Source organism: Ceratotherium simum, chromosome 1 (assembly GCF_057802395.1).
Source record: "Ceratotherium simum simum isolate JZ-2026a chromosome 1, ASM5780239v1, whole genome shotgun sequence".
Classification (NCBI taxonomy): Eukaryota; Metazoa; Chordata; class Mammalia; order Perissodactyla; family Rhinocerotidae; genus Ceratotherium; species Ceratotherium simum.
In genome coordinates, this window is record NC_141900.1 from 4,612,247 (window position 1) to 4,631,074 (window position 18,828).

The 18,828-nt window shown below is 43.7% G+C and overlaps 1 protein-coding gene across 1 annotated transcript in view; it reads left to right on the top strand.

Annotated features, from left to right (window-relative positions):
• ABCA13 (ATP binding cassette subfamily A member 13) overlaps positions 1-18,828 on the top strand; it is a 420,155-nt gene that overhangs the window by 119,209 nt on the left and 282,118 nt on the right. The window contains 4 exon segments of the mRNA XM_004438384.2: positions 6,687-6,881; positions 9,726-9,890; positions 11,518-11,695; positions 14,417-14,556. Of these exon segments, the coding sequence (XP_004438441.2) occupies positions 6,687-6,881; positions 9,726-9,890; positions 11,518-11,695; positions 14,417-14,556 (678 nt within the window).

Below are 18,828 nucleotides of genomic sequence, written 5' to 3' on the forward strand. Positions count from 1 at the left end.
AGAGAATAACTGTACAATCTGACAGTATACTGTGGTAGTGGCTTATTGTGAAAGCAAACAGGTCATTACAGCTGTGTCATCTCCAAGGTGGTTGAGAAGCACTGACTAAGGCAACGGAAATAAAAATTACAGAACCATTAAAGGGCTCTGAACCACTCTCTTGATGTCTGTGGTGATTGGGTATGAAGGTGAGCCGGATGCGTTGGTCTCAGAAGAGTGTCATGTTGAGGTGCTCACTCTGCTTTCTGCAGTAAGTCAAGGAGAGGAGGACTGTGTGCTGGGTGGTGTTGAGATGTGTTTGTCCACGGAGGATGGGACAGGTGAATTTCACGTTGACCACAGCAGGTATCACCTGGATCCCTAGCAGGTACTTTTCTGAGATACCCTTTCAGCACTTACAGTTGGGTTTCACTTTCCTGTACCTTTGTACAGGAAACCTTCCAGAAGCAGTAAACATTAAGATGGCTCTCAAGTGAACATATTTACTGACAATCAACTGGGCCCCAATAGACATTTAATTTCACATCAATTCTAGTTAATTGGGGTTAAATGCAAGCCTTGACAGGGAGATCAATTAAGAGTTAATAGATTAGATGTTAGGAACCCTAAATTCAAATTATAGCATTACCAGTTTATTTATGGTGGGTCACTGAGTATCTGTCTTTGAGGGAAAATGTCAGAGGTGGCTTACTGAACACCACATATGCATGTCAGGGATGAAGGTGGGGTGAGGAGAACACCTCATACGTGGCCTTATGTGTAAATAGCGATTAGCTTTGGTTTGAAATCTTCAGTTACTAGAACTTGTAATAGGGGAGTGGAGAAGTGACTGAATTAATTTAGGTGGCTGACTAGCGAGGCTTTAAGAGAAGGGTCGGGTTAGCTAACTTCTGGGGTCTTTTTCAAATTCAAAGCCTTATGAACTTCTTGGGTGTGAACTTGACTGTTTTTGATAGTTGCTGCCCAATTAAGCGGGCGGCCACCGGGTGTCGCTGATGCTCTATGGTGGGAGGGCTGTGCCCCGAGAAGCCTTGTCCTGTGAGGAGATATTGCCATGTGGATGGTTGTGCAGTGCTTTTTTACGTTCGTGTGTCTTCCTCTGCCTCTTTGACAGTGTAAGTCGTTATGGTCATCTAAATAGCCGGATACCTAGGTAATTACGAGGGGTATTCAAAAGCTTGCGCTCTTGCTATTCAAATAGATAATGAAGTTATTCGCTTTGATAGCTAAGTATATCCATGAACCCACATGTATCTACAGACCCTAGGTAATGAATTTATGTTCAGTTAGGAGATGACATTTCGGGGCTCTCACTTTTTCTAGATTGTCAGGGTGTCAGCACTGTATTATTTGTAGTAACTTTTCAATATCTTTCTCCCTGGGCTTCTCCACCTTACTTTCCATCAGATTGCAAATTCATCACATCCAATTCTCTGTCCAGCTGCTGGTGGCCCTCAGAGAGTACTTGTCAGTGGCACTGGGGCCCTGAAAACACTACAAGACCCTCATTCATTCATTCACTTCAAATCTTCTTATCCATCAGGCGTGCTTATAGAAGCTGGGGCCCTAAGCTCTGCTCTGAGGGAGCAAATGTGCTCTGGGGGTGACACGCTAAATAAATAGACATGTGATGCGCAACCAAGTTCTGTGAAGCACATGTAAGGGTGACAAGTCAGTGGTGGGGACAGGTGGTCACGGGAGCCACCCTGAGGATGTGACATTGGGGCTCAGATGGGAATGATGAGAAAGGATTGGCTGTAAAGAGCTATGTGAGAGAGTGACAGAGTTGGGGGCATTGGGTCAAAGGGCCAGAGGCGGGAATGAGCTAAAGGAGGTGAAGGCAGGCTGAGCTGTTGACCTGGTGCCATTTTCCTTTCCGGCCCCCTGTTCTGGCTCCAGAGCACCTGCTGTGGGCACCCCTGGGAAGTTCCTTTCTCTCCCGGGCTCCATTCCCTAACACCAGCAACTCCCAATGAAAACCAAAATCACAGACGCGGGGCGTGTTGGACCCTGGAGCCCATCTTGCCTGCTTTCATCCCGGGCTTGAATCCCTCCACCCGCCCTGAGAAGCACCTGTGCATCTTATCGTGCAATACCGTGTTGCAGGCTCCAAATCAACGGGGACCTCCTTGTTTGTGCTAGGCCAGATTGTTCTTCTTTTAAAATTAACAATGAGGTCAGAGTCAGGATGAAATCAGTTGAGAGAGCAATCAAAGGGTCTGTCTACTGTCTCTTTACTTTCAACTCCAAACAGCTTTGTGCATTTGGATGGCCTTGGGGATGAACATTTTCCACAATCCTCCCAGGATTCTTATGGAGGAAGGTGGGGAGAGTGGCATCCAGAGAGTTCTGATCTGTTTTAGGAGGCTTCTCAAAGGGAAAGGTATTCTGAGACGTTTTGTTATTTCTCTTGGCAGAAATGATTGCATTTGGTCAATCTGGCCAAATTTCCCTGTCTTACTTGAGGCCGGTTCTGTCGGCATCTTTAACAGCTGTCTGGGGCAAGTTGTGACAAGAGAGATTCCTTACAGGAATTTAGCCAACATCACGCGTTCAGTTTGTTATAGCACACGAAGTTTGTCTTCTGAAAAGCTGCAACAGTTTTCTTGGTATAACTCACTTCAGAGTAGACACCCGTCAAAAGCTGCTCATTCTGGGTTTTTTTTTCCTTCCTTGTGAGAAAACAAATAATTAACGTGTGACTGGAGTCAAGGGTTCCTGGCCCATGCAGAGGAATTTGGCCAGCTGTCCCCTGGAAGACACCACCAGTCACGTGGAGTGTCTTATCCTGGAGGGAGCTCATCCGAGGCTGTGAGTTCCACACTGTTCCTGCAACCCCATCACCACATCATCAGGCTGGAGTTTACGGTCTTTTAATCCAGGGCACCTCAGATCCTCCACCAACTGTTAAAAAAAAAAAGCAGTAAATTGCTGTTTCTGATGGGGTACATCTTTTCTACTTGTACATAAGTAAATAGTTTTGAACCTAAGTTTTGGGATTTGCACTGATCTCTGCAAAAGTACTTCTTGATAGTTTTGGCCAATTATTCTAACCTTCAATGTATTTTTAATCCTGACTCTACTTTGCAAAGTATCATTTGTCTCTCTCAACTTTGCCAGTCACGAAGGAAATGAGCATATCTTCCACATTTTCATTCAAGTCATTAATGCAGAAAGATGGCCATGGCCTACGAAGGTGCCAACCAACACACGTTTGTCACTTTGTTTGGGCTCTTAAATCAGCCACAGCATGTCTGCCTGGGGTCCTGGTAACTTACTAGCCTAATAACTTTGCTGTCAAAAGAAGATTACTTTGCATTGACACGGCTCATTTATGGTGACTCTATCAACACGGGTTCTGGCATTTGCTGTTTTCTTCAATGCTCATGATCACAACTCTTCCAGGCATTGATGTTATTATTACCTGTTGGTAATTTCTAATGTCTACTTTAAGAAATAAAACTAGTGTAGTCTTCCTTTCCTCCATAACTTCTTAAAAAGTGTAGATAGTAGAACCATTGTCTCGTCTGAAGCCATGAGGGGGGAAAGGGTACTGGAAATGGAGACAGAGAGAATTAATGAGCTTTACCTCTTCTCTCGCGTTTTCTTAAATTTAATCATTTTCAATGAATAAATCCATCTAATTCTTATTCATCTTTCTTCAAATTTCCTGTAAGTCAAAACTATGTTTTGCTGCTAGTCTCCTACCCATAATAACAGTATTGACTGGGCACTCAGCCACACCGTTCCCTGTGCTGAGTACCCGACACAAGGATCTCATTTAATTCTCACAGCAACCCCGTGGAGTCCTTTTGGGTCTTATTGTCTCCTCCATTGTAAAGACGAAGAAACTGAGGCTTATCGACATTTAGTAACTTTTGGGCGATCACACAGTAAGAGTGGAGTTAGCATCCAGCTGGAGTGGGCCTTACTCTGGATCTTTCCTAGCTCCTTCCCACCATCTTTCCACCATGCGGCATCAGTCCTTCCAGGCAGGATCCTCAGAGCTTTCTCCTACCCTCTGATACTCGCTCTTGTTCATGCCTCTTCATCGTGTGAGCAGATCTGAGCTCAGCGGGGCACTGGGAGCAGAGAGCCACACTGCTCCTCTCTGACATGCGTAGGATTGAGTTTTCACTTTGCTTTCACAAACTCTGATATGGCCTACTCACTTTCCCCTGATATTTCCAGTTCTTCCACGTCACTGTCAGTGTTTCCTTTCTAGTCATAATTAGGCTGAGAACAGCAATCCCTTTCAGTGCTTCCCTGCACCTCTGAGGCTCAAATTATGAGCTGGGCAAAATCAAGACCATGTTTGAGGCGCTGTTCTGAACACAATTAGGGTTCCGGCAGATGCCCAGTAAACAAGCTCCTGCTACAAATGCAAATACCTCTCCTAGGGATCATCTTCATTTTTAAAGGGAGTTAGTGAACCCAAGTAAATATCTAATTCTCTGAGTGTGTGTGTGTGTGTGTGTGTGTGTGTGTGTGCATGCCAGACTCACAGTGGTGGGGAGCTGTCTGCCCTGGGTCCTTGGCTCCTTGCCATTTTCCAAGCCAAACATGGATGTGTAGGACTTGCATCAACAACTTGGCATCCGTCTTTCTGATAATTGGCTATATCAGCCTAAGCAAAGCCTAAGTTGAAAGATGCTTGTTTTACTTTGAAAAGGATATTTCCAGCCCAACCAAACTGAGTGTTATCTTTGTTTTCTTATTCCCCACCTGCTGCCACCTGCTTCAGGTGCCTTTCAAACAGGAAAAATGGACAGAGTGAGATTTAAAAAGGGTAGGGAGTAAAGTTGGGAAAACCACAGAGAAGGAGTGAAAACAAATGTGCCGCAGGGCATTGCTTTTGTGTGTGAGGTGGCTGTGGAGTTTCCGTAGGATGGCGCACGGGATCTCCTCTATTTGGTTTAAAGAGATGTACGCAATTTTTAAGACAAGTATTTTTGCCCTGGGACTAAATTCTAAGAGACGTATCGAATATGATCCTGTGTGGGGAGCACTGGTGATGCACTAGATGATAGCTAGGACCAATGCTCCACAGTAAACGCAGAGGGACTGTCATCGGCCAGTTCTGGTTGATGCCCATGCAGAGCTTGGAGCAACTCCTTCAGAGTTGTGGGCTTGGATGAATCCCATTTTCAAGGAAAGCTTCATACAGAATCCCATTTTATGGAACTGATCAAAGAGGGGCTGCCCTAATCAAAGCAAAGGGTGGATGTCCATACCCCACCCATCCCACCTCCTCTTTGAAACCCCTCTCCCACAAAGGCATCTACCCTCCCCCTCCAGAGAGCAAGGTTGAAAACAGTGGCAGTAAGGAAATCTTTCTCAAGATGTGTTTGCACCATGTAAGTCCCATGTGAAAAAAGGGATTCTTGGTTAATTAGGTATGAAAACATATCTCTCTCAAAGATTCATAATGTACACCAGCATATTAGAGTATCTTAGCCATTTGTGGTGGTTAATTTTATATGTCAAGTTGGCAGGGCCGTGGTACCGACATATATGGTCTAATACCAGTCTAAAAGTCCCTGTGAAGTTATTTTCTTAGATGAGATTAGCGTTTAAATCAGTAGACTTTGAGAAAAGCAGATTACCCTCCATAATGTGGGTGGGCCTCATCCAATCAGTTGAAGGATTTAAAAGACTGAGGGAATTCTGCCTCCAGATGGCCTTTGGGCCTGAGCTGCAACATGAACTTCTCCTGGGTCTCCTGGGTCTCCTGAGTCTCCTGCTTGCCAGCCTACCCTGCAGGGTTTTGGACTTGCCAAGCCCCAACATTTACATGAGCCAATCCCTTAAAAAAAAAATCTCTCTCTCTCTGTATATACATATCCTATCAGTTCTGTTTCTCTGGAGAACACTGACTAATACAGTATTCCAAATTTTGGAGGGCATTTTATGGCATTATATGAAAGCATCTGTTGACTTCTGCCCTCTCGCAAAGTTCCTAGTAAACAAACAATAGCTCCTTTTCACTGAGAGTCTTGCTTGGCCTGAACATTTCACAGAAATCGTACCCATCAGCATATAAACATCAACAGGAAGTGCATTTTTAAAATTTTGCTTTATAATTTTTCATATCACAAAGGTCATTAATTGAAAGTTGTACGCAACGGGGACACAGCTCAGATCCTTGTACCGTGGGATGCAATGCGAATAAACTAGACACTAACACAAGTTGTCCTCAGTCCTTTCTTCTGAGTTTGTTTGCTTTTTCTTTTCAAAAATTAAAATAAGCTTGGAAATCTGGTTTTCAATTTGGAAATGGAGGAAAAAAAAATGATTTCACACCGATAGTGAAAATTGAAAGCTGATCAACTGAAAGCAAAGGCCGACTTAATGTCAGAAGAAAAGGACACCAATGCCACCTATGAGAGCAGCATGGGGGAGGGGGGCGGCCAGGCCGAGTGCAGGTTGGTTGGTCTTATAGTGCTATTCCCGAGTCGTCAGAAAGGGCAGATTGCTTAAAAGCCAGAGACTTCTGTGCACATTTTAGAAACATTTCCATTCAGAATGTTTGAAATAGAACAGAGGTTGGGTTCCATCTATCTACAGGTAAATCCTCAGTCTTTTGGGAAAATGGGCTTTCAGGGAGCTCATCACTGAGGAAGCTCTGTGTCTGGGGGCCACACCTTGAATGTGTATTCATGTCTGACCCTCATGCTTTGAAACAGGTTCTCTGGAGTGGCCTTACGGTGGCTTTATCTGGAAGGTGTGATCAGGACGTTCTTCGTCTCCTGCTGGTGTTTCCTGAGGATGAAAAATCGTGGTTTGCAACGAAAGAACTGTGCAGCCTGCCCAGGGCTAAAGTGTATTCTCTGATTGTGTTGATGAGTCGGAACCTGAACCTACGGAATTTCATTTACAAGGTACGGGGCGTGACAGCTGGGGGGCTGACTCGGGCAGGGTGACGTCTGCGGAGGGGCCGCATAGATGAGTAAACTGCAGCAGGAGGGCCGACAGGTGCAGACCCCGCAGCCTCGGCCAGTCTCTGCGCCTCCTGTGCGCTGACTCCAGGGCGGGGCTTAGAATCAAGGAGACCTTTCAGGGGGTCCTTGGAGTCAGGCCCTCAGGGGATTTGGCACAGTGTTGGTGACAGTCAATGCGGAAGTCCCAACAACGAAAAACAGCACCTAACCCGGTGCCAGGTTCCCCTCTCTTTGAGGACCACCATCCTGGAGTACTTCTTGGGAAGCTGGGGTCTGCCGGGCCACTCCCTGTGCCCCTCTGAGTCAGGAGCTGCTCCCACACCTCCTTGGCCGTGGCCTTCTCTGCCCCCTGTTACGTCCTGGGACACACGGCCTCTGTCCCATGAGAGTGACGTGCCCATCTCCGCCAGGGCCTGCCCAGGAGAAGGTATGCAGTTGGAAGGGAACACTGGGCAAGCCCCAAACCCTGTGTGAACCAGCTCGTTACCTGCCCCCCTACTCCCACACACAGTGGGGTGAGGGCAGGGAGGGTTGAAGAAACCTCAAGATTATACTGTGCGTGGAAAAGAAGGGAAGGTGGGACCCTTCACATAAGGCCTGTGTGCTGCACATTGGTTCCCAGCCTGGTCTCCTGCTCTTGGCTCTGTCTTTTCCAGAAGTTCCTCCATCTTCCAGCCTCCACTGTTTGAATCTTTACTTACATTTCCAGAAACTTCGTCCCTACCCTTAGGGACTGATTTTGTTCCAAGTGTCTCCCCAGGAATAGATTAGACAACATCTGGGCTAATCAGAGAAGCCCCAGGGGTTCAAACATGGCAAGGTGGCTTCAGATGCTCCGAATCAGGGAGAAGAGTTTGGGGTTCAGGAAAAGGGTAGATTTGCCATTCCAGCCCAATTTCCTTTATGGTCTCCCTACCTTCTATAACTCCAAGAATTCACTGGGTAAATGCCGGGCCACACACACACACATTCTGAGAACAAATATTAATTTCCAGAACGAGTGCATTTTAGACCCATAAGCAAGAGGGTAAACATTTCTTAAATGTCCCCGTAATTTGCAAGGCCACCTCTCTCCAGGTAAAATCAGTACATCCAGCTAACACGCAGACCAGTTTTGTTCTTCATTTGCTCACCTCAGCCCCCCCTTCCAACTTGACAGTATGCTCTTTGGGAAACAGATACAGCAATATTGGCGAGTCAATATTTTCATGGCCGTTCTATTATGCACACAAACGCCATCTATTTGAAACTAGTGCTTCTAAGGGCCCAAATAATTACTTTGACAAGAGCCATGAGGAATGATATTGGATTGTAGTTAGTGTCCTGGACGCAGTAAAAGTGACACCACTGTTAATAACAGCACTCCTGTTTATTGGGAAACTATACGCACGGCTCTAGGGAAGCTGATGTGTGACATTGCTCAGAGATGGTAGAGCCGTCCGAAATGCCCACAGCGGCAGACATCAACACAGGACTCCAGCGCAGCGTAGCTCACTCCCCAGTCCACCGACTGCCTCTTGCATTGACAACAAATTTGTGAAGCCTTTTGCAAAACACAATTCACTCTATTACTATGGTGTGTTCATCTGGTCTGTCGGTGCGGTGACTCAATTTCAGTCATTCCCAACCTAAATCAGGGTCACTGGTGCCACTTCTAAAGTGCGGCTGCCATTGGAGAGGCGAGTAGAAAAAGTAAAAAAAGCCTCCACCCTGTTTCCCCTGACTGAGTTCTCTCTCTTGTCTTAACTGAGGACAGAACCACATCATTATTAGCAGATGGGAAAGGCGGAGCTGTGACCTGGTCCCGCAGGTCAGCTGCAGAGCCAGCGGCTAAGTGGAGGCGCAGAACTCGAATGAGCAAGAGTAAGAAGTAGTGAGAGTTAGGGCCTTGGCCTGAGAGGGAAAATGTGAAAATTCATTGTGCAGATAAGGTTGGGGGGGGGGGATTTGCTGTGATTCCTCCCTCCTTGTGAAAAGAGGCAGCGTTTGCTCATTTATCCATTCATCCAATGAACACCTACCAAACGAGAAACACTGCCAGATGCGGTTCCAGTCCCTATAGCTGCATAAATGACCATGACAGGCAAAAGTCCCTGCCTCCGTGGAATTTACATTCCAGGACAGAGAAGCCGCAAATAATAAGGAAAATACAGGGTGTGCCGAGTGGTGATAGCACAAGTGGGTTTCAAAGGGGACTGGTATTTCTAAAGTAATCACGTTACACCCCCGGCCCTCATCCTTTCTAACTGCGAGAATTCAGGAAGCCCTTGAACCTCTCTGAGCCTCAGTTTCGTCAGCTACAAAATGTGCACTAACACACACTGTGCCTGATGGGCACCGACACACAGCCCGATGGGCACTGACGCACACAGCCCAAAGGCGTTAGAAGGATGGACATGACATGTGCATGTCACAAACATGGGGAAATAGTAGACAAATGGACATTGTTTCACATATAAGAATGTTTTTATTTTGGCCTTCTTCCTAAATTTCTGTTTTGCATGCCTCAAAGATAAAAGAAATATTTTGAAAATGATTTGAATTTTAACAACAGATCACGTTTGCTCTTGGTTTACGTTTTGACAAGACTGGTGCAATGGAGTGTGCTCCAAAGCATGGAGCCGTATGTGCCCGAATGAAGAGGACTTGCATACAGCACAACAAAGATGTCTCTCTAGTTCAGGGAGAGTTAAATCAAGCAACCAGGCTTTCGCTGCTCAGACGATGCTCATGGGGGTATAAAGTGCAGCGTTGGTAATTTCGTGTTGTGTTTTTTCCTTTGAGACTCTGATCCCTTCGGAAGCCAGTGGCATGCTCGGCTCCCTGCTGGACGTCGTCTCCAGGCTCAGCCACCTGCTTCCCAAAGCCGGCCACGTCCTTGCATACTTGCCTGAATTTCTTCACACGTTTAAATTCGCTGCCTTGCTAGACAAGCCCGACTTTCAACGGGTGGGTATCTGGCCTCGGCCCCCGGGGAAACACTCGGTTTTGCTGTGTCTTTGTATGTGGTCCTTTTGCCTCTATTTCTCTCTTTTCTTAAATTTAATTTTTTATTGAGGTGACATTGGTTTATACATTATATAAATTTCAGGTGTACATCATTATATTTTAATTGCTGTGTAGACTACATTGTGTTCACCACCCAAAGACTAATTGTCATCTGTCACCATACACGTGTGCCCTTTTACTCCTTATGCCCTCCCCCCTTCCCCTGTGGTAACCACCAATCTATTCTCTGTATCTACGTGTTTGTTTGTTGTTGTTGTTGTTGTTTTATTTTCCACATATGAGTGAAATCATAGAGTATTTGGCTTTCTCCATCTGACTTATTTTGCTTAGCATAATACCACAAGGTCCATCCACGTTGTCGCATATGGCAGAATTTTATCTTTTTTTGGCTGAGTAGTAGTCCATTGTACATATATACCACATCTTCTTTATCCATTCATCCGTTGATGAGCACTTAAGTTGCTTCCAAGTCTTGGCTATTGTGAATAACGCTGCAGTGGACATAGGGGTGCAAAGGATCTGAACAGGCATTTTTCCAAAGAAGATATATAGGTGGCCAACAGGCATAAGAAAAGATGTTCACTATCACTAATTATTAGGGAAATGCAAATCAAAACTACAATGAGATATCACCTCACGCCCATCAGAATGGCTATTTCTCTTGTAATATCTAAAATTTGCATGAGACAACAAAATATAGGAAGGGGAATACCTTTTAATGACTCTGGAGGCAACAGCATGACAAAGATCAAGGCCTAGCATCTCCCTAAAAACCGATTGAAGGGACTTTGTAGACTCACATCCAACCACAGGGAGGGTGGGACAATTCTCACATTGTCTGTGAAGTCAGAAATCGCTCAATCAATTATTAGCACAGGTGAGATTCCAAGGGCCTGTTTAACTTAATTGAGAAAGTAAATTGCTTTCCAAAACCTTAAAACATTTATGTACATATAAATAATTGGCTTACAAATTACAGATCATTTGCTTCAAATACAAACACAGACTTGAATGAGGTTGGTGGCATGATGTTAGTTTTTGCTTGAACTCTCTCTGCCTGGGTTGGAGCTGCCTGGGAAGAGGAGCATGTGGGAATGTGCAGAGAGGCAAGTGCAGGACGAGGGGCAGACTGCAGAGTCCTCAGAGCCGCCTCAGAGGCAGGACGTCGGTGTGCTCATTAGCTGAAGGATGATTTGGATAGCTGTCAAGTATCTGGGTAATTTGGCAGTAGAGACACACATTAAGACTATTAATGAGTCTGAGTTAGTGATATTGTGTGGATTAACAATTTATCACTGGACAAACAAGAATCTGCTGGTGTGTGTGTTGTGGGGGTATGTGTGTGCGTGTGCGACATTTGGCTCTTCTAACAAGTATACAGGCCAGAAAACTCATTGCAGAGATTTGCATGGTATTTCAAGGACAGAAAAGAGTGAAGCAGAGATTCCATACCTTGACTTACTGAACTTCTTGTATACTCACTTGGAGAAGGGACTGCACTTTCAGAAGTCTGTGAGGGAATTATTCCAAGTCACTGTTTAATTGCAATTTTTTCTCATATTCTCAGGCTCCACAGAAGCGCCAGGCCAGAAGTTCAGCCTTTGGTTCTTTCCAGTCTGTGATGAAGATGGTTTGCAAGGAGCAAGCGTCTTTCCTTAGCAGCTCTAGCACATTTATTAACTTGCCCAGAGTTAACGAACTCTTGGGAGATGACAAAGAAAAATTCAACATTCCTGAAGATTCAAGTAAGAAAATAGTAATCCATATTTGTTTAGATTAATTTGCATATTGATCATCAGCCCTGCTTTGTACAAAATATTCTGTCTGTGTAGAAGGTGGGTATATACTGGCAAAGAACTTTCTCCCTCCACCTTCTAACCTTTATCCTCCATTTTCAGTAAGGCCACCAAACACTGGTGTGGCAGTTGGCTTTAGAGGTCCCCAGTGCCTTTGAGCACAGGCTAATTCTCTCACCTGTGACTCCAAGGAACTGGGTCTGAAAAGTCACACCTGAAGGCCCCAGCCCCTGTGGGACTCCTGGCTAACCAGTAATGGCGAGGGGTCCAGGCCTGGAGACCAGGATCACCGTTTTGGTCCTTTCAAAATGGCTATCTCATACAACAAGGAGAACTGTACGTGGCCTCCTACAAATGTGCCTCCTATAAAGCTCAGTAGCAAATGGCAGCAGATTGAAAAGTGATTTCCTGGCCCCGCTGTAAGTGGATACATTTTAATTAGAGAGGCAGACTAAACATGCTGGTAAAGGTTTTGCGTTTAGACAGTTTGGCCCCTCCAAAAAGTGGTTTACCTTTGGTCTAGGGATTTTCTCTCTCTGATTCATGTTAGTCTCATGTATAACATGGAAACAATAGTACCGACCTCCTAAGATTGCTATGAGGATAATGGGGAGGGTGCATATTAGCTGCTTGGCACAATGGTGTAAGTGTATCCTAGTATATTAGATTTTTATGCCTCACAACAAATAGCCACACATTCAGTGGTTTAGGACAACACACATTTATCATCTCATAGTTTCTGCAGGTCAGGATCTGGGCATTGGTTAGCTGGGTCCTCTGCTCAGGATCTCACAAGGCTGCAGTCAAGGTGTTGGCCAGGGTGGGAATCTCATCTGAGGTGTTGGTAGAATTTGTTTCCTTGCAGCTGTAGAACTCATGGAGACTGTGTCTTCAAGGCTGGCAGGGGCATCTCTCTGACTCTAAGGCTTCCAGTCTTTTTTAAAGGGTTTACCTGATTGCTCAGCCAGGATAATCTCCCTTTCGATTAACTCCAACTCAACTGATTAGGGACCTTATTTACATCTTCAAAATTTCTTCACAATGGCTGTGTAACCTAACCATGGGCTTGGCATCCATCATATTCACAGGTTCTATCTGCAAGACAAGGCGTGAACACCAGGGGGCTGTCTTAGAATTCTGTCTACTACACCCAAGATATATCTTTATGCACATACTTTGTGCCTGGGATGGACAGAGGTGTTGTTGGAACTGCGGAAAAGGAGACAGTGGGAATACGTAGAGTTGGAGGTGTAGGATGAGGAGCCAGGTGGCAATGTCCTCAGAGTTACCTTAGAGACAGTGTGTCAGTATGTTCATCATCAGCTGATGGATAATTTGGATAAATGTCAAATAAAATATAATTTGGCAATATAGACACACATTAAGGCTATTAATATTTAATAATTTTTGTTGTCTTCTTCCCTAATCCTCATTTCTCCTTTTCTTGCATTTGAGTTTCTTGAGGATTATAAATTTGTTCATTAAATCCAATCATCCAATCATTGAGCCATCCACCTAGCCATCCATCCACCCTTCCGTCCATCCAGTTAAGTGTCTTGCCCGAGTTGACACAGCTCACAAGTGGCAGATGTCAGGATTCCTGGTTTCAAATTTCTTGTTCTGTACATATAGAGGATTATGTCTTTTCTGAAATCAAAATTGCTACTAAATTAAGTTTATAATTTAAAGTATAAGTTGTTAAAATATCAGTAAGAGCAACCTCTACAATTAATGCTTTAAAAATTCATTGTGTAGGCATGCTTTCAATTTATATTTTATGGGATTATTTCTATCAATTTTATTGTACTTGTTGAATAAAAAGAACTTGTGTTTCTTTTCAAATGAAGAATTTGGGAAGATGAGAATAATAGTGGAAATAATCACAACAGTACTCTTCATACCTTGGGTGTTATGAATTATGATATCAAAGCTAAGATAATATTTTTATATTAAATGTTCTCTTCAGGGATGAAAGAACTAGTTATACTGAAATATTCATCACTAGCTTAAAACCTTATAATATTTAATTACTAGTCATTATGGTGATGAAGTCTCTACTTTCATTAGGTACCTATTGGATTAGTCAAGTAAATCTTCAATTGAAACCAACTAGCACCACAACATGATGAAAGCCACCATGAAGAACTGAGTGTTTGAGTGAAAACAAGGCAATTTAATATATCAAAAGCAATCAGTTGAATAGTTCCATGCAGGTGCAGCAAAGAAAACTCAGTAGCAATTTATAAAGCTAATTTCATAAGAAAAACCTAATTCTGGTCTCGATACTGTGATTGTTGAAATGAAGGTTTTCTAGATTAAAAACAAGACGTTTTCATTTTTTATTACTATTTTCATTTTCAGGTGTCTTTTTCATCATTTAGTACTGCTATTCATAACTTAGTTTGAAAATGTGAAGGTCGTACTATCCTTTCTTTCAAATTATTGAAGTGAACATGATATTTTGAAGTTTCTCATGAGACAAGAGCCACTAAAGACAGTGACAAGAAAAATTATTCTTGAATTTACTGCCCAAATTCAGAATCGTGTCGTGAAAATATATATAAAAATCACTCATTTAAAAGTGAGGTATCACAGATACATAAACAAATTTCCCTATTAACCCAGGTATCTGTATCATGAGTAATACTTTTTTTTTTTAAATTGTGACAGCACCATTTTGCTTGAAGCTTTATCAGGAAATTCTACAGTCTCCAAATGGTGCTTTGGTGTGGTCCTTCCTAAAGCCTATATTACATGGAAAAATACTGTACACACCAAATACTCCAGAGATTAATGAGGTCATTCAAAAGGTAAGTCCGAATGAATGAGGATCTTATAGGCCATACAAGCACTACATTGGGAAGAAATCTTTTAAAATATTTGACATAATTATTATTATTTAATTTAATTTATTTTATTTTATTTAGTTAGTTTTTTTATTGCAGTAGCATTGGTTTATAACATTGTATAAATTTCAGGTGTACATCATTATACTTCTATTTCTGCATAGATTACATCATGTTCACCACCCAAATACTAATTACCATCCATCACCACACACATGTGTCTAATCATCCCTTTTGCCCTCCTCCCTCTCCGCTTCCCCTCTGGTAACCACCAATCCAATCTCTGTCTCTATGTGTTTGTTGTTGTTTTTATCTTCTACTTATGAGTGAGATCATATGGTATTTGACCTCCTCCGTCTGACTTATTTCACTTAGCATAATACCCTCAATGTCCATCTATGTTGTCACAAATGGCTAGATTTCATCATTTCTTATCCCTGAGTAGTATTCTATTGTGTATATATACCACATCTTCATCCATTCGTCCCTTGATGGGCACTTAGGTTGCTTCCAAGTCTTCACTATTGTGAATAATGCCGTGATGAACACGGGGGTGCATGTATCTTTACGCACTGGTGTTTTCATGTTCTTTGAAATGTATGGTAGGTCTGTCCTCAATTTTTTGAGGAATCTCCATACTGTTTTCCATAGTGGCTGCACCAGTTTGCACTCCCACCAGCAGTGTGTGAGAGTTCCCTTCTCTCCATATCCTCTCCAACACTTGTTTCCTATTTTGTTAATTATAGCCATTCTGACGGGTGTGAGGTGATATCTCATTGTAGTTTTGATTTGCATTTCCCTGATAGTTAATGATGTTGAACATCTTTTCATGTGTCTGTTGGCCATCTGTATATCTTCTTTGGAGAAATGTCTGTTCAGGTCTTTTGCCCGTTTTTTAATTGGGTTGTTAGTTTTTTGTTGTTGAGATGTACGAGTTCTTTATATATTTTGGAGATTAGCCGCTTATCAGATATATGGATTGCAAATATCTTCTCCCAATTGTTAGGTTGTCTTTTTGTTTTGTTGATGGTTTCCTTTGCTGTGCAGAAGCTTTAACATAATTATTATATGCATTGGATTACATAAAATTTTCTTAAATTGATTACAATCATCTTGGCCTGGGTTTTTTTTCCTGTTGTTGTTAAGCTTGGATTTGTGGAGTTATTCTCTTAGAAGACACTTTGGAGGCTGAAGGTGTTATTTGGAGTGGCTAATGCAGGGAGGACAATTAGAGAGAAAGGAGGGCTGTTTCACGTGGTTCCAGAAAAACTCAGAGAACAAACGCTGAGCTGTTTTGCTTGGTGCACGTGGTAATCCAGGAAGAGACAGATGGACGGATTTGTAGTCGGGGTCTGGTAAGTGATGTTCTCCGAGCTGACTACGAGGCTTTCCGGGCTTCTGCCTGTGAGGGTGAGCTCAAATGAAGAGGCCAAGCAGTGTGCCCGGCAGGAATTGGACGTCGTGCGATTCTGCTGGTCTTCCCTTTCTTATGTTGCTTAATTTTTCAACCCTATTCACACAGGATTTATTTTTATTCATATTTGTACTTTCTTTTGAAATGATCATGTATTTTTTCCAGGGGTCTTGTTTTCCTGTCTGACGGTGGCATATAAACGTGCAGGCACCTTTAGGGAACCTGACAGAGGACACGGAATTATCTGATCCTACCGTCAATCCAGAAAAGGAGATACCACGTTCTGTTAGTGATAAACCTCAAACTTCAAATAGTATTAACTTTAAAAAGTTAGGGGTGGTGTGTGGTCATATGAGCAGTTGAGTTATTTCTGATCAAACTAGCTTGTACGAGTCTGTCCTTTCCAGCCCGGGGTTGCCCTCCAGGGCTGCACATTAGCAGCCCCCGAGGGCTCTGTCGCACATGGCACTTAGCTCAGGGCTGCATTTGCCTCATCTTATTCTGAATGTGTTTAATAACTTCTGTTGTTATCTTGAAAATGTCCTTTGGGAGGGGTATTTACCAAAAGCCTGGACTCTCACAATGAAATGATATTACTCTAGATATCCGCCAGGAATTAGCTGTTCTGCTGGGCGGGCGCTCTGGCCTCCGCTGCCATTCCAGGGCTGTGCTTCGGACAGGCACTCAGGCCAGGCCTGGAGCCAAAGCCCACCTTATTGTGATTCCCTTAGCACATTAACCTTTCATGAGCTGTGGATATTGTAGAAATTTCATAGAAAATGGCTTTAGACCATAGCTTTATTTTAAATTCAAATTTAAAAAATAGGCCATGAGTTTATTTTTTATGATTATATTATTATACATTAGTAGCCAGCCCTGATGGTCTAGTAGTTAAGATCTAGTGCTGTCACGGTGCTGCCTGGGTTCATTTCCCAGTCAGGGAACCACACCCCCCGTCTGTTGGTTGTCACACTGTGGCAGCTGCGTGTGGCTGTGATGCTGAAAGCTCTGCCACCAGGATTTCAAGTACCAGCAGGGTCACCCGTGGTGGACGGGTTTCAGCGGAGCTTCCAGACTAAGACAGACTAGGAAGAAGGACCCAGCCACCCACTTCCAAAAAACTGGCTATGAAAACCCTATGAATAGCAGTGGAGCATTTTCTAACATAGCACTAGAAGGTGAGAGGATGGTGCAAAAAGACTGGGCAGGGTTCCGCTGTGCTGAACACAGGGTCGTTAGGAGTTGGAATCGACTCGACGGCACTAACACGTACATTAATATTATTAAAAATATATATTACTATAGTATTATATACTGTGCTATATTCTGTGATACAACAATTAGTATGACAGCCTCTGCTTCTGAAGAGCTCACCCTGAAGAGGCGAAAGAGAAGACTAACATCAAAGAAACAATTTAGATACAATATGATGAGATTCATTCAGTGTGGCAGGGCACAGAGAGGAGAGTAACTCATCCTCCAAAAGCATTGGAAAAGCATTTGGAGGGAGGGGGCGTGTAGGCCTCCATCCGCAGGAGGAGGGAGGAAGGTCAGTCAGGACAGACGGGTGGGGAGGGAACGTGCCTCGTGCGCTCTGAGAACAGTGAGGACATTAGAAGAATCACCAAAGATTTCACTGGTCCTTGCTTATTCCCTTTTAGATTTTATAGGCAGTATTATGAGCTGCTATCTTTTTCACTTAGTCGATGTGGCTAATGACTTCACATGTAAGGGTCCTGTTTTTGTACTTAAAAAGCTAACTTTATGGCATTGTAGCTGGGATGAATTATTCTAGCAGTCAGCCAAGGCTATTTAGCTTTATAGAAGTTGGTTCCAGTCACTAGACTCCTGGTCTAATGTCCCATGTGGCTGGGGGACCCTAGAAGCTTTGCCACCTGTGTCATGTGAAGCAACAGCATCTGTAAGGAGGGAGTAGCCCATATTGTAAATTATTTGCTATTTAGTCTTATTCTCTCTACTATTTCCTATTAGGTGGGACCATAGGAAGTTGTCACTTTTGTAGGGAAAAAAATGTATAAAAATTGGTAACTTCATGTTCAACCTGTAACACTGAGGGCAGCACCCAGAAGCATGATGTAGTGGCAAGAACATGCATGCATGTTGGGGAGGCTGAGTTTGGTCCTCCCTGTCCTAACCATCTGTGAGTCCTTGGGCTTATCACTCTCCCTTTAACGAGCTTCTTTCCTGTCAGTAAAATGAAAGCTTGAGAGAGATCACGATCTCATCTGGGAGACTGCTCCTCACGGGGCTACATCACAATCACTTGACGGCCCTTATCAAGCCCTTCCCCATCTAGGTTCTGGTACCCCCTAACTGGGGGGATGCGCCCCCCTGCCACTCCCTCCCCAGAGCTATGTGCAGATGGCGCTGGATCCAGTGCTTCCGCGACCCCAGAAAGCGATGGCTAAACTTGACCTGTACCCTGAGGGTTTCAGGCTCAATATTTACAACGGAATCAATGGTATTTCCATGTTATTATTCAAGAGACTCCAATACATCGGTATTCTCTTTTTATATTGTGGGTCAGATTGTGGCTGGTTTTGGCCCCAGCTTGTTGCAAAAATTGGAGAACAACATGAAGACATCATTTGAGGTGTAAGAGAGATTATAAAAGTAAACACAGATAAAAGAATTCGAGTGCATGCCCAAGAATAGGCAGCGTGCCAGAAATGGGGTTATAAGTGGATCATCAGACATGTCCTACTACCCACCGCACAGAGGGTTAGCTGTCACTCCCTACGAGAATTGCGGGCTTGGTGAGATAAGACTCTTGTCTTAACCTGATCCCCCTTGGAAAAGTT